This window comes from Aquarana catesbeiana, linkage group LG05 (assembly GCF_042186555.1).
Source record: "Aquarana catesbeiana isolate 2022-GZ linkage group LG05, ASM4218655v1, whole genome shotgun sequence".
In the NCBI taxonomy this organism is placed as follows: domain Eukaryota; kingdom Metazoa; phylum Chordata; class Amphibia; order Anura; family Ranidae; genus Aquarana; species Aquarana catesbeiana.
In genome coordinates, this window is record NC_133328.1 from 479,927,171 (window position 1) to 479,939,485 (window position 12,315).

The window sequence follows — 12,315 nt, forward strand, 5'->3', positions numbered from 1 at the left end:
ACCATTTAGAGTTACTATCTCAGCAACGTATAAAAAATGTTTATTTTTGGGATCTTGAGAAAGACTGTAGCTGCTGTTTATTAACTGACTAAGTGCTTCTATCCTCCTGACTGCCTTTACTTACATGTGTCCTACACTGCTTTGCCTGGCTCACATCGGCTTGCTTAAGAAATGACATTTTTGCCTGTTCAGAGACTTCTGCAGAATGTACATGCAAGCATGAGCAGCTCTGTTTACATTCTCAGCACGGTGGGCCTGTGTACCAGGATAACCGAAATCTTGCGTGGGAGTGAAGTTATTCACCACCAACCAATCAAAATGGTGCAAGACTGGCACCTGGAAGGCGTCAGCGAAGGACCTTGCAGGTGTCAATTGGAGCAGAATAAGTATTGCAGACTTTAGATGAAAATTACAGAAGTGGGAAATCCTCTACCAGGACAGTCACACATTTTCCACACTTGGGGCTTGTTTAATAAAAGATGTACACAGAGCAATAATAATGTGCAATAATTCAAAGTAGCTAAGCAGGTTTCATGTTACCTGCAGTGGAAGTCAAGATCCAAGAGTAAAAACATAATTCAATAGAGAAACCCGTTTATCCATACCAAGAGTATCCGATAACTCAGCTACACTTAGGAAAGTGGAAACAAGAATTTGATACTAAGCTCTAATACCCAAAAAATATAAGGATCTTGAAGTAACCCCATATTTCCTCACGGAAGTCAAAACCCGTGGCGTTCAACTTTAAAATTCTGGTGAGGAGATATAGATTTCTTTTAGGATCTCACCACTGCCCCAAAATACAAAACATTTTAGATAAGATTTATGATATAAGCGCTATCTGCCCAACACCGGACCTGTGGACCTGTATCTATCATGACACTAACATTTTGGTTCCAGTACACCTAAGATTTCTAAGATACCCAAATGGTTCTCTAAAGTGGACTTTGTCTATTTCACAGAAGAAATGTTCAATTTTCAAATTTGTTTCTATGAAGCTTGGGCAGGATAGTTGCCTATAATGACTTCAAATACAGAACAGATTATTGTTATTTAACATCAGTCCTTCGGTACAGATTTATGAAGGTGATCTGGGTCAATAGGAGTACCTCAAGAAAAAAAAAAAACGTATGATAATATCATAACCCACATGTGTCAAAACACAAGGCCAGCAGGCCAAATGCGGCCCACCAGGCCATTTCATGTGGCCCTTGCACCTCTCCAGCAGCTGTGGCACAACCCACCTTGTCTCTGCTTTTGGCAGCAGAGAGAATAATACTCCTTCCGCCAGATCCAGCGCTTCTCTGTGCAGCTGCAGAGGAGCTCAATTCTACCCCCCATCTCAGCAGTCGGCAACAGAGAGTAGGAAAACTCTTCCCACATATTTTGCACCTCTCTATGCATCTCTATCCCTCCTTTACTCCAACCATACCCCTTTTTCCTCCTATTTATCCCCTCAAATGTTGTACAGGTCTCTCCTTTAGCTTTCTCCTCCCATTTCACATTTTGTTACACATTCTGTACACTGTTTATTGATATGTTTGGTATACTTCCCTGATGAGCTGTTTTGCAAAAAGCCACATCTGCTGTCAAAACTATTTACCAATGTTCACCTTCTGGAGCACATTACCCCAAATACAGGTGTAACATGCTCTAGAACCTCCAGCACACACTTCAAGTAAAAATCCTGACTATACTGCATTAAAGTAGTTCTAAAGGCTCCAAAGTTTTTACCTTCATGTATTCTATGCATGAAGGTAAAAAAAACCTTCTCTGTGCAGCAGCCGCCCTAATATCTGAGCCCCATCACGATCCAGCAATGTTCATATGAGCCTCAGCTCTCTGGGGACTCTCCCACCTCATTGGCTGAGACAGCTATGGGAGCCGTTGGTTCCTGATGCCATCAATCACAGCCAGTGAGTCAATGAAGAGAGGAGGGGGTGGGGCAGGGCCAAGCCACAGCTGTGTGTGTGAATGTTAGCAGTGCAGCGGCTCGGGAGCGAGCCTGCTTGGGTGCCCCCATTTCAAGCTGCTTGCTATGGGGGCATTTGGCAGGAGGGAGGGGCCCGGAGCACCAGCGGGGGACCCGAGAAGAGAAGGATCAGGGCTACTCTGTGCAATACCATTGCACAGAGCAGGTAAGTATGACATGTTTGTTATTTTTATTTTAATTGCCCATAAAGGTGACAAAGGCCATGTGCATAGCATATCCATAGTGCAATTTGTTTCTAAAAATAAGCTTTACAGTACATACAGAAAATTATTTCTTGGAATACTTTTGCTAAATTTTAAGTTGACAGCAAGCAACTTCTGCTACATCCCTCTGCTGGTGATATCATAGATTTTACATTTCCCCCAAAGCCTGGGATCTCCAACAGACTTGTGGTGTTTCCCATGCCACTAACAGCTGAAGCATACCTATGGACTACAATGTCCAATGGCAGCACTGTGAAACTGACTAATGAAATATGCCTTGCTTACAACAGGGATTTCAATTTCACTTCTGAGTATCTTATGACATAGTGACGCGTTGCTAGTGGTTCTGAATAACAATTTACTTAAAAAAAAAAAAAAAAGGGAAAAAGCTTGAATTCTCTATTCTGTTAATCCAAATTTAGATTTACACAAAATTGTTGTGTAAAAACATACTCTTTGGCATTTATTTGAGATGTCCCTTAATTCACAACATAAGCATCTTATGAAAGGGTATTAGGCCAGGTTCACAACGGTGCACTGTGGTTTGGGTGCAACGTGATAGTATCCACATTTTATGTGCCCTCCCAATTACTTCTGTTAGAGCATGTTTTCTGAAAGTGCATCAAAGATGCAGCATGTAGTATTATAATTTCATGGAAAAGCACAGTCTAACAACAGAAGTCATTGGAAGAGCACCTAAAAACGTAAAATTATATTTTTAATACATGCACAAATGACAAATTTGATAAAGATATTCTTTATACCCAATTTGAAGCATTTTTTTCCCCATTTCTCATTACAATATTTCAGGGAATGCCACAAAACAGACCAAATAAAGATATAAAGGCTGATGTGTGATATAAAAAAAAAAGGAAGAAGATTGGTAACCCTGAATGAGCTGACAGTAAAGAGTGACAAGCAAAACAAAATATAACATGCAAAACACGCCTCCACTGTCAAAAGGGGATTTTGTGAAGCCGATGGACAATCTCTCCACAAAAAAGCTTTTCAGAGCCAGCTGTACTGTGTGGTTTCACACAGACTAAATTTAGACAGTTCTGTTCATCACAGCAATGGTGTGTGTCAGCCACATCAAAGCCCAAGGGCAGAAAGATAAACAGTGAATACAGGTCACGTAGCTCTGTAGCTAACAAACTGTAAGAGAGCTTGCACTTCAGGGTATTCAAGGCAGTTTTGTCATCAGCAATCTAGTATCCCCTGAGCCTGCATGTCCATTGGTTGCCTAGCAACCATGGTGTTAATACCTAGGGGAAGAGAATCTTACCAGGCATCTGGCCGTTCATCTGGTTCTGCATGTGTGGTGCAGGCGGGCCCCCTCCTACCATTCCTTCTGAAGGCATGTTGTGTGAACGTGGTGGCTGTGGAGTGCCACTCTGATTCATTCCTGCCGGACCCATAGGCATGTTCGGTGTAGGTAGCTAAAAGAGATTTAAAAATATAAATTCAATGCAAGGGTACAAATTAATTTCCACGCACTGCCACACAGGTTCGTTTAAAGAGAAGAATATATCTACTGATGTTGGTGTACTGCATCTTACAAAAATGGCTCTGTGGCTATATAGCAAACTTCTCAGAGCAATTACATGATCTCTCATATCACAATAACACAGTACTTCGCATTCATAATCACAATAACACAGTACTTCGCATTCAAAAAAGTAGCACTATTACAGCTTACAATATGGCAAAATAAATAACACCTGCAAAATACTGACTCCGTTGTCAAAATAATATTTGTGTACTTCTAGTAAAATGGACTCCATTAAGGGACACAGGAAGTTTTTTATCTTCAGGTTATATTGCCTTCTACAGGAGAACTGAATATAGGCAAAATGGGGGGAGAAAAAAAAAAAAAAAAAAAAAAAAGAAAAAAAAACCCACCACAAAACACAACCTGCAGGCCAGTCCATGATAATCCTTTCTACCATGACCATGATAATAAACTCAGGGGGTTGGACCTGTGTCCCTCAATGGTTTCCAAGAAAAGAGAGTGTTACGGCGAATACAAAAATCCTATTTTCTTTGTCTGAGGGGGGGCATTAGAAAACTTCACAGCTCCCAAAAGCAGTCAAACTGAAGTGGGGGCAACACAAACTTTAACAGGCCAAACAAATACAGAGACCTGGGGAAAGGCTGCAGCATAAAGAGCCATCTGAGGGAACTTGCATCAGATGAGGCTGCAACACCTCCTCCCCATCCCACCAGTAGAACATGAATGGAATACCAGGTGGCAGCTGGTAAAACAGTTGCTTGATTCCTGAAAGCCCAAGACACTCTGATCTAGTGGAGTGTGCTTTGATAGGAAAGGGTAGAACCTGATCATGGAGCCCACAAGCTGGAGAATGGTCTACCTGAGCCAACTTGAGATAGTAGAAGAAATTGGTGTGCCCCTGCAGAGTTTTTCCAGGATAACAAATAGGAATGTAGCTCTCGCCGCTGTCTCCCTCCTTATTGGGCAGACTGATAGCAGCAGGAGCCATTGGCTCACGCTCCTGTCAATCAGCTCCAATGACGAGGGAGTGGGGGGCGGGGCAAAGTCCCGCTGTCTGTGCCAATGGATATAGCAGTGGGACCCGGGAGTGAGAATGCACGAGTTCCCTCAATGGGAAGTGGCTTCCCTTTGGGAAGATGGACAGAGAGGGGGAGACAGGAGCGCCGGCGTGTAACCCGGGAAAAGGAGCTTCAGGGCCGCTCTGCGATTGCATTGCACAGAGCAGGCAAGTATATGTTTTTTTTTTTTACTTTACAAAATCGCTTTAACTAGAATAAAAGGGATGGGAGGACAATGGTCTCGTTCAGATCAAAAGCAGAACCTACCAGGGCCTCAACATTAAAGTCACTAGTTCAGTCAATCGCCTTGTAGAGGTGAACACCACCTTGTGGATGAGAGCAGCGAGAAAAAGGGCTTGAATGTGTTCAAACTGCAACTTCTGAAGTGCAGCAAGAATCAGTTTCACATTCCAAAGAGGCCCAGTGGGAGCTACATAGGAAACTCCCTGAACAAAAGGTCAAGAAGAAAATGGCAAGTGTCCCTAAAACAAGAGGAAAAAAAAAAAAAAAATGGCAGAACCCTGGCCCTTGATACTGATGAAAGCTAAACCATGGTGCTGACAGAGCTGCAGGAAGGAGAGATTTTGTCTCATGTAGAAACTTCTAAAGTGAAATCCACAAGACTTACTGCAAATGAAGTATGCCTTCTATGTTCAATTATAGACCTTGGGGGAAGTAGCCTTCCTAGCATTTAGCATTGTAGGAATCAAAGTTTCAGAGATGCCCCCGTCTCTAAAATCCTGGGATTCAGCCAAAGATTAGTACAGAGTAGTAAATCTGTCCTTGAGAGCCCACGAAAAGTCTGCTAGGAGTTTTAATGGGTCAGTGTACTAGATCCCAGGAAAACACAAACCCACTACTCAACCCAAACAGCTTGCTTTGGGTGTAAGTGGTGGTGCACAGAGGCTCCTGTCAGCCAAAACTTCAGTGGAAACACATGATACTGGCACCCGCTCCTGGAGTTCCATGCAATGCTTTATTAGAACAGGATAAATACAATACATATTTCCTCCACGCTCATGTTTCTGCCCTATGTGGGCCCACATAGGGCAGAAACGCGTGAGCGTGGACGACAATATGTATTGTTTTTATCCAGTATGTATTGTCTCCCCCCCCCCCATCTTGATCCTGCAAAGCAGACGAGGAAGAAGCCTTAGGGTGTACTGATCCCATAGAGCCACAAGAACATCTACTGCTTCCTCTAGGGAATCCCTGCACATGGAAACTAACATGTCCAGTTTGTTGCTGAACCTGTATGCATTGAGCTCTACTGACACAAGCATCAGCACCCCTGAACAATAGGTGATGTATACTCCAAGACTAGACACAAGTGCAAGTGGATTAATCATTAAGTAGGTAAATGAATCCATGGGCCAGTTTAACAGAAAATGTATTTACCTTGCAACATATTCCATAGTACAAAGACTCATTTACTTCATCTTTTAAGGGAATGTACATTATTACCAGTTTATCCTGTACCAAAAAATATGATTTTTTTTTGTCATGCCTGTACATTTTTTTTCTTTGAGTACATCATGGGACACAGAGTTAGGCTAATATTCATTACCTAATGGGTTATACTTCATCTCCAGGTGAATGGACACTGGTAGACCAAAGGTCTTCAGACAGGAAGTGATCCCCTATATAACCCCTCCCATACAGGAAGTACTTCAATTTTGTAGCAAGCACTGAATCCTCAAAAGGAGGGGAGGGACCTCTGTGTCCCATGATGTACTCAAAGAAAGGATTTTACAGGTAAGTATGACGAAAAAAATCCTATTTTCTTTTTCACACATCATGGGACACAGAATTAGGCCAATATTCACTATCTACTGGGACGTCCCAGAGCAATAGCCTTGAGGGGAGGTAGACACCCTGCCAAACAATAGCCATCAGACCTTATACGGCAGCCCGCGGGTACACTGCGGCCGAAAGCCGAATCCTTGGCTGCTCGAACAACCCCTTTGATAAAATTTTGTGAACGTATGCACTGAAGACCAGGTAGCAGCCTTACAAATCTGAGCCACAGATACCTGATGGCGAAAAGCCCAGGAGGTTCCTACACCCCTGGTAGAATGAGCTCTCACGCTAAAGCAGTGATGGCGAACTTTGGCACCCCAGATGTTTTGGAACTACATTTCTCGTGATGCTAAACTACACTGCAGAGTGCATGAGCATCATGGGAAATGTAGTTCCAAAACATCTGGGGTGCCAAGGTTCACCATCACTGCCCTAAAAGGGAGCAGCTTTACATTTCAGACCGTAGGCCCGAATGACCAATTGATGGACCCAACTGGCAATGAAAGCTTTGGAAGCTGCCTCTCCCTTTTAGGGTGCTTTTTTGGTAAAAAAGGGGTCTGATCCTTGGATCTACGCAGATCTAGACAAATAAACCTTGACTGCCCGGACAACATCCAAAGAATGCAGTTGTCTCTCTTCCGCCGAACGAGGCAAAATAATGTCCCGATGTAAAAGAAAGGCCGACACCACTTTTGGCAAAAAGGATGGAACAGGTTGTAACACGGCCCTGTCATGGTGAAGGATCAAAAATAGCTGACGCGTTTCACACTTACACCAAGTGCTTACTCAAGCTATGAGTAAGCACTTGGTGTAAGTGCGAAACGCGTCAGCTATTTCTGTACCACCCCACAGTCGTGTTCTGTGTACCCCATGATCCTGTATTTTGAATAAAAAAGACGGATTTATCCATTCCGGTGTGCGGCTGTCCAGGTCTTCTTGTTCTCTTCTACTTGCATCAGCACTCAGCCAGCACCTGGGGCTCTTCTCTTCCTGGAGGCAATGAGACACAAGCAAGCACTCTAGTTTAAGCCCCTCTTTGAGCGGAGGATCCAACATCATATGATTCCCTGCATGAAAGGGCCGCCAACTCCGACACCCTTCTAGCCGAGCTGATGGACATTAGGAAGGCTAGCTTGCGTGACAGCAAGTCTAATGAAATTTCCTTGACAGGTGATTTAATGGGGGGAAGCAAATGAGTTGCCCCCTGCATAAGGGTTCGGACCAGCGAATGGGAGGCTATAGGCTCTTGAAAGAATATGGACAGGGCCGAAATCTGACCTCTGACTGGCTTTGAGTACAATCTGATTTTCACAGCTGACTGTAGAAAAGAGAATTCTCCCAATCACATAATTCCGAGGCTGCCATTTTCTGGCTTCACACCAAGCAATAGACGTCTTCCAGACCTTATGATAGATCTCCCGAGTGACAGCTTTTCTAGCATTCACTGGTCCCGAGACACCACGGTTCTTTAACACCCTGGCTTCAATAGCCATGCCGTCAGATTTAGAGACTGTAAATTGGGGTGGAATATAGGACCTTGAGACAGTAGATCGGGGCGATGTGGAAGCGTCCATGGCCTGTCTATTGTCAGTCTCACAATCACTGGGAACTAGGGCCTTCTGGGCCAGGCTGGTGGAACCCCTCTCTCTGAATTCTGCGCAACAAGGGAAGGCATAAACCAGGGAGTACTGGCTCCATGGAACTACCAGAGCATCTGCTCCGATTGCCAGAGGATCTCTTAGGCTCGATTCACACCTATGCATGTTGCTTTTGAGCGTTTTTGGAGGTTTTTTTTTCATGCTTGGCACGTTTTTGAGCCGCGTTTTTGCCGCGATTTGCGTTTTGCGGTTTTTTTTTTTTCATTTTTTTTTACAGTCTTAAAAAAAAAAGATTACAAAAAAAAAAAAAAATTAAAAAAAAAAAAAAAAAAAAAAAAAAAAACGGCAAAAACGCATCAAAAACGCTGCAAAAACGCAGCACTTGCGTTTTTGATGCTTGTCCATTGAAAACCATTACATGCAAAACGCTGCTTTTTGCATGAAAAAAAGTCCCCGACCCTTTCCAAAAACGCTGAGATACAAAAAAGCATTGCTGTGAACATGTTCCATAGGAACCCATGTTAAAAAATTCCCGTGCATTTCTGCAAAATGCAAAATGCATCAAAAAACGCGCTAGTGTGAATGGGGCCTTATGCGGGACACAAACTGCTGTAGCTTGTTGTTGAACCTGGATGCCAGTAGGTCGACCTCTGGCCATCCCTAACGCTGGTAAATTTCCTGGAACACCCTTGGGTGTAGGGACCATTCCCCCAGGTAGATCTGCTGGCGGCTGAGAAAATCTGCCTTCCAGTTCTCTACTACCGGGGTATAGACTGGCGAAATAAAATCGGCACATGTCCCTCTGCCTAGGCTAGTATGTGGTTTGTGTTTACTTGGTTGTTTGCGGGCTGGTCGGTAAAGTTAAGCTTGTTTTTTTTCCTTGGATTTATCCTAGGCCTTGTTTATAATAGAATGTGCTTCGCCTCCTTCAGAGCTGAACGACTCCTGGTATCGCCTTGGTGGTTTATATAGGCCACTGCAGTGGCATTGTCGGACTGAACCCCGATAGGGCAGTTCTGAAGCTCCCCTGTCCAGGATCGTAGGGTCAGATATACTGCCCATAATTCCAGGACATTGATGGGCAGGATCTGTTCTGTCCTTGACCATTTCCCCTGAGCTGTGAGCCCCTCTAGGGTCGCTCCCCAGCCTGAGAGACTGGCATCTGTAGCCAGTACTTTCCAAGTTACCGGGAGGCAGGATATTCCCTTTCGCAGGTTCTGATCCTGCAACCACCAGTTTAGGCTTAAGCGTGCCTGAGGAGATAAGAACGTTGGATAATCCAGGGCTTGTCCTCTTCTGTTCCAAGCAAACAAGATATACAGAGCCGAATGGAGGGTTGTCTGGTGCCTCTTATCTGACGCACCTGATCCTTCAGGACACAGATCCTTACGGGTGGCAAAAATACCCTTGCTTGGACCGTATCTAGGATCAGGCCTAAATACTTTTTTGTATTTATGATCCAGCCTAAGCTTTCCAAATACCACACTGTGCATGCTATGCTCTGTCCTAGAGCCTGTAGTGAGTGATCTCTGAGCAAGAGGTCGTCCAGATACCCAAGCACCAAGATCCCTTAAAAGACCCAGTACTGGTGCTAGGACGTTTTTGTGAGCACCCAGGGAGCTGTAATAAGCCTGAAGGGTAAGTCATAAATTGAAAATGAAGTTCCTCTACTGCAAATCACAGGAACCTCTGATGAGGCTGAAAGATAGGTACATGTCTTTTATATCGACGGAGGCTAGAAAGTCTCCCATCTGGAGTGAGGCTACTACTGAGCGGACAGACGCCATCCGAAAGGACTGGATCAGTAGATACTGGTTCAGGGATCTTAGGGGCCTTGTGTCCCAGTTTGGTTTTTGAACCGTAAACAGGTTAGAGTAAAACCCTGTTCCCCTTTCGGGTACAGGAACCTCTACAATCACTCCTTGATGCACTAAATGATGTAGTGCTTGAAGCAATAAGTCTCTTTTTGGAGGATCCGAGGGAACACCAATATAAACCTCTGAGGGGGAACCCCCCGCAACTCCAGCTTGTAACCGTGGAAAACATAGTTGAGGTGACCCACTCGTCCTGAAATATTGTTCTCCAAATGTCTGCAAAGTGCAGCAGCCTTCCCCCCACCCGATAGAGTGGGGATGTCCCTTCAAAAGGAGGGCTTGGTGTTGGGTTTAGAAGAGTTTTTGACCCAGGGCTTTTTCTGGCCCTGGCCTTGAGGCTTGTCCCTGGCTCTAGCACCCTGTTGGCGGCAGAACTGCCTTGGCACTAGGACACTTGAGGAAGCAGTCCCTGATGTTTTAAACGAGGGACACCTGGTGCTTTTCTTCACAGGAAGTAGAAAACTCTTCCCCCTGGAAATCTTTTGGATATATTTGTCCAAATGATCACCAAATAAACATTTCCCATTAAAAGGGGAAACCTGCAAATAACTTTTTTACAAGGAAGCTCGGTTGACCAGTTCTTAAGCCACAAAAGTCTGCGTATATGTACAGACAAGCAAGCCAAAAATGAGAAACCTGCTGTATTGAATCCTTTAATAGGCGTCAACAGCAAAACACATTGCTCGAGGAATATCTGCCTTATTTTCAGCCAGATCATTCGCCCGGTTAGGCCTGTCAGGCCGTCTGACCTGATCCTCTACGGACTGGCAGATACCAGTTGCTGCAACAGCTGACTGAATAACTGAACTGGCCAAAGAAAAAGGAAGCTTTTAATAATGACTCCAACAGGGTCTTTCAAGCCCTGTGCGTTATCTACCAGACAAGTTAAATTCTTGTTTAAGGAAGAGACTGCTGCATCTACGGCTGGCATGCTCCACTTCTTAAAGCGGGGTTCCACCCAAATTTTGAACAATATCTGTATGTATGCTCTTCCTTGCCTAGATGCTGGCATGCCGTTTAAAAAAAATTTTAAATCGCCGTAATTACCTTTTATTTCTCTATTCTTCTTTGCACTTCCTGGTTCTCCTCCCGTGGGAGTAGGCGTGTTTCTAGCCTCTCCCAGACTCCTGGGAGCTAGTCTCAGGCTTCCCAGGATGCCACTGAGCATGTGCGGGAACGAGCGGTGAATGCTGGGAGCACAGCATTCACCACATCCAGGAAATGAATGCTTGTGGGCTTCAAATGCCCACAATGAAGATGGAAACCGCCTGCAGTGAATAATATAAGTTATTCTTTCCGACGAAATCTGACACAGGCGGACATATTACACACAATATGTGAGTGAATATGTAATGCTGAGAAGAAAAGTTTGTGAATGAACTCAAAAAAAAAACAAAAAAAAAAAAAAAAAACGATAGATAGGTGGACCCCCGCTTTAAACTTTTCATCCATAAGATATAAAAGGAAAGAACTCTTTAGGAGGAACAAAAATCCTGTCAGGATGTTCCTAATCACCGGCTGTTCCAAAAGAGGGTGTAAGGGGAAAGCCGGTGCGGCCTGAAGAGGCCTCAGGGACCCCAAAGAGGACCAGGGGGGCTCAGTAACCTCAGTAAGAGGCAACTTAAAGGCAGAATGAACCATCTCAGCAAGGGGCTGGATCAAAAGCCTCTGTGACAGAGGCAGACATCAACTGGATATCGTCTTGTCCAGATTGCTCAGCAGACTCATCCACCAGGCCCTCCACAGAATCCTGAGCTTTTAGCTCTTTCCAATCCTTAACCCATTCCTGCGCCAAACTAGGAGGTTCCAGGGAGGGGGATCTGTCATGCTTCTTGCCACCCTGTGGGATGGAGGCAATCATACCAGCAATCCTGTGCTCTAACCCGGCTAGGGCAGAGGACAGTTCATCCTTGGTCATGAAGGGTGAAGCAGCAGCGTTGACTGTAGGCATAATAATAGATAGGCACAGCGGCTCAGATTGCCGGGAAGCCTCTGGTCCTTCAGGGGATACAACACTGGGGATAAGACTAGGTTCATCAGGAACTACTGACAACATAGGTGTGCCCTTCCCTGTAGTGTTAGTCCCGCTCCTCTTTTTTGAAGACATTTACTAGCCACAAAAAGAGAGAACATGGGTATAGTATTAACAGACCTCAGAAGAGAGACCCTTTAATAGGGCTCACCAAGCACCTATGCAATAATCCTGCTAAGCACCTTTAGCCTGCCAAGCAACACCCGGTGACTCACGTGACCCGGGTAAGGAGAAATGAACCGCT

General features: G+C 44.6%; 1 protein-coding gene across 4 annotated transcripts in view; it reads right to left on the reverse strand.

The window, feature by feature from the left end:
* SS18 (SS18 subunit of BAF chromatin remodeling complex) overlaps positions 1-12,315 on the reverse strand; it is a 92,677-nt gene that overhangs the window by 46,365 nt on the left and 33,997 nt on the right. For all 4 annotated transcript variants that reach the window (XM_073631500.1, XM_073631502.1, XM_073631503.1 and 1 more), the window contains one exon: positions 3,482-3,635. In XM_073631500.1, coding sequence (XP_073487601.1) covers positions 3,482-3,635 — 154 coding nt within the window. The remainder of the gene's footprint in view (positions 1-3,481; positions 3,636-12,315) is intronic.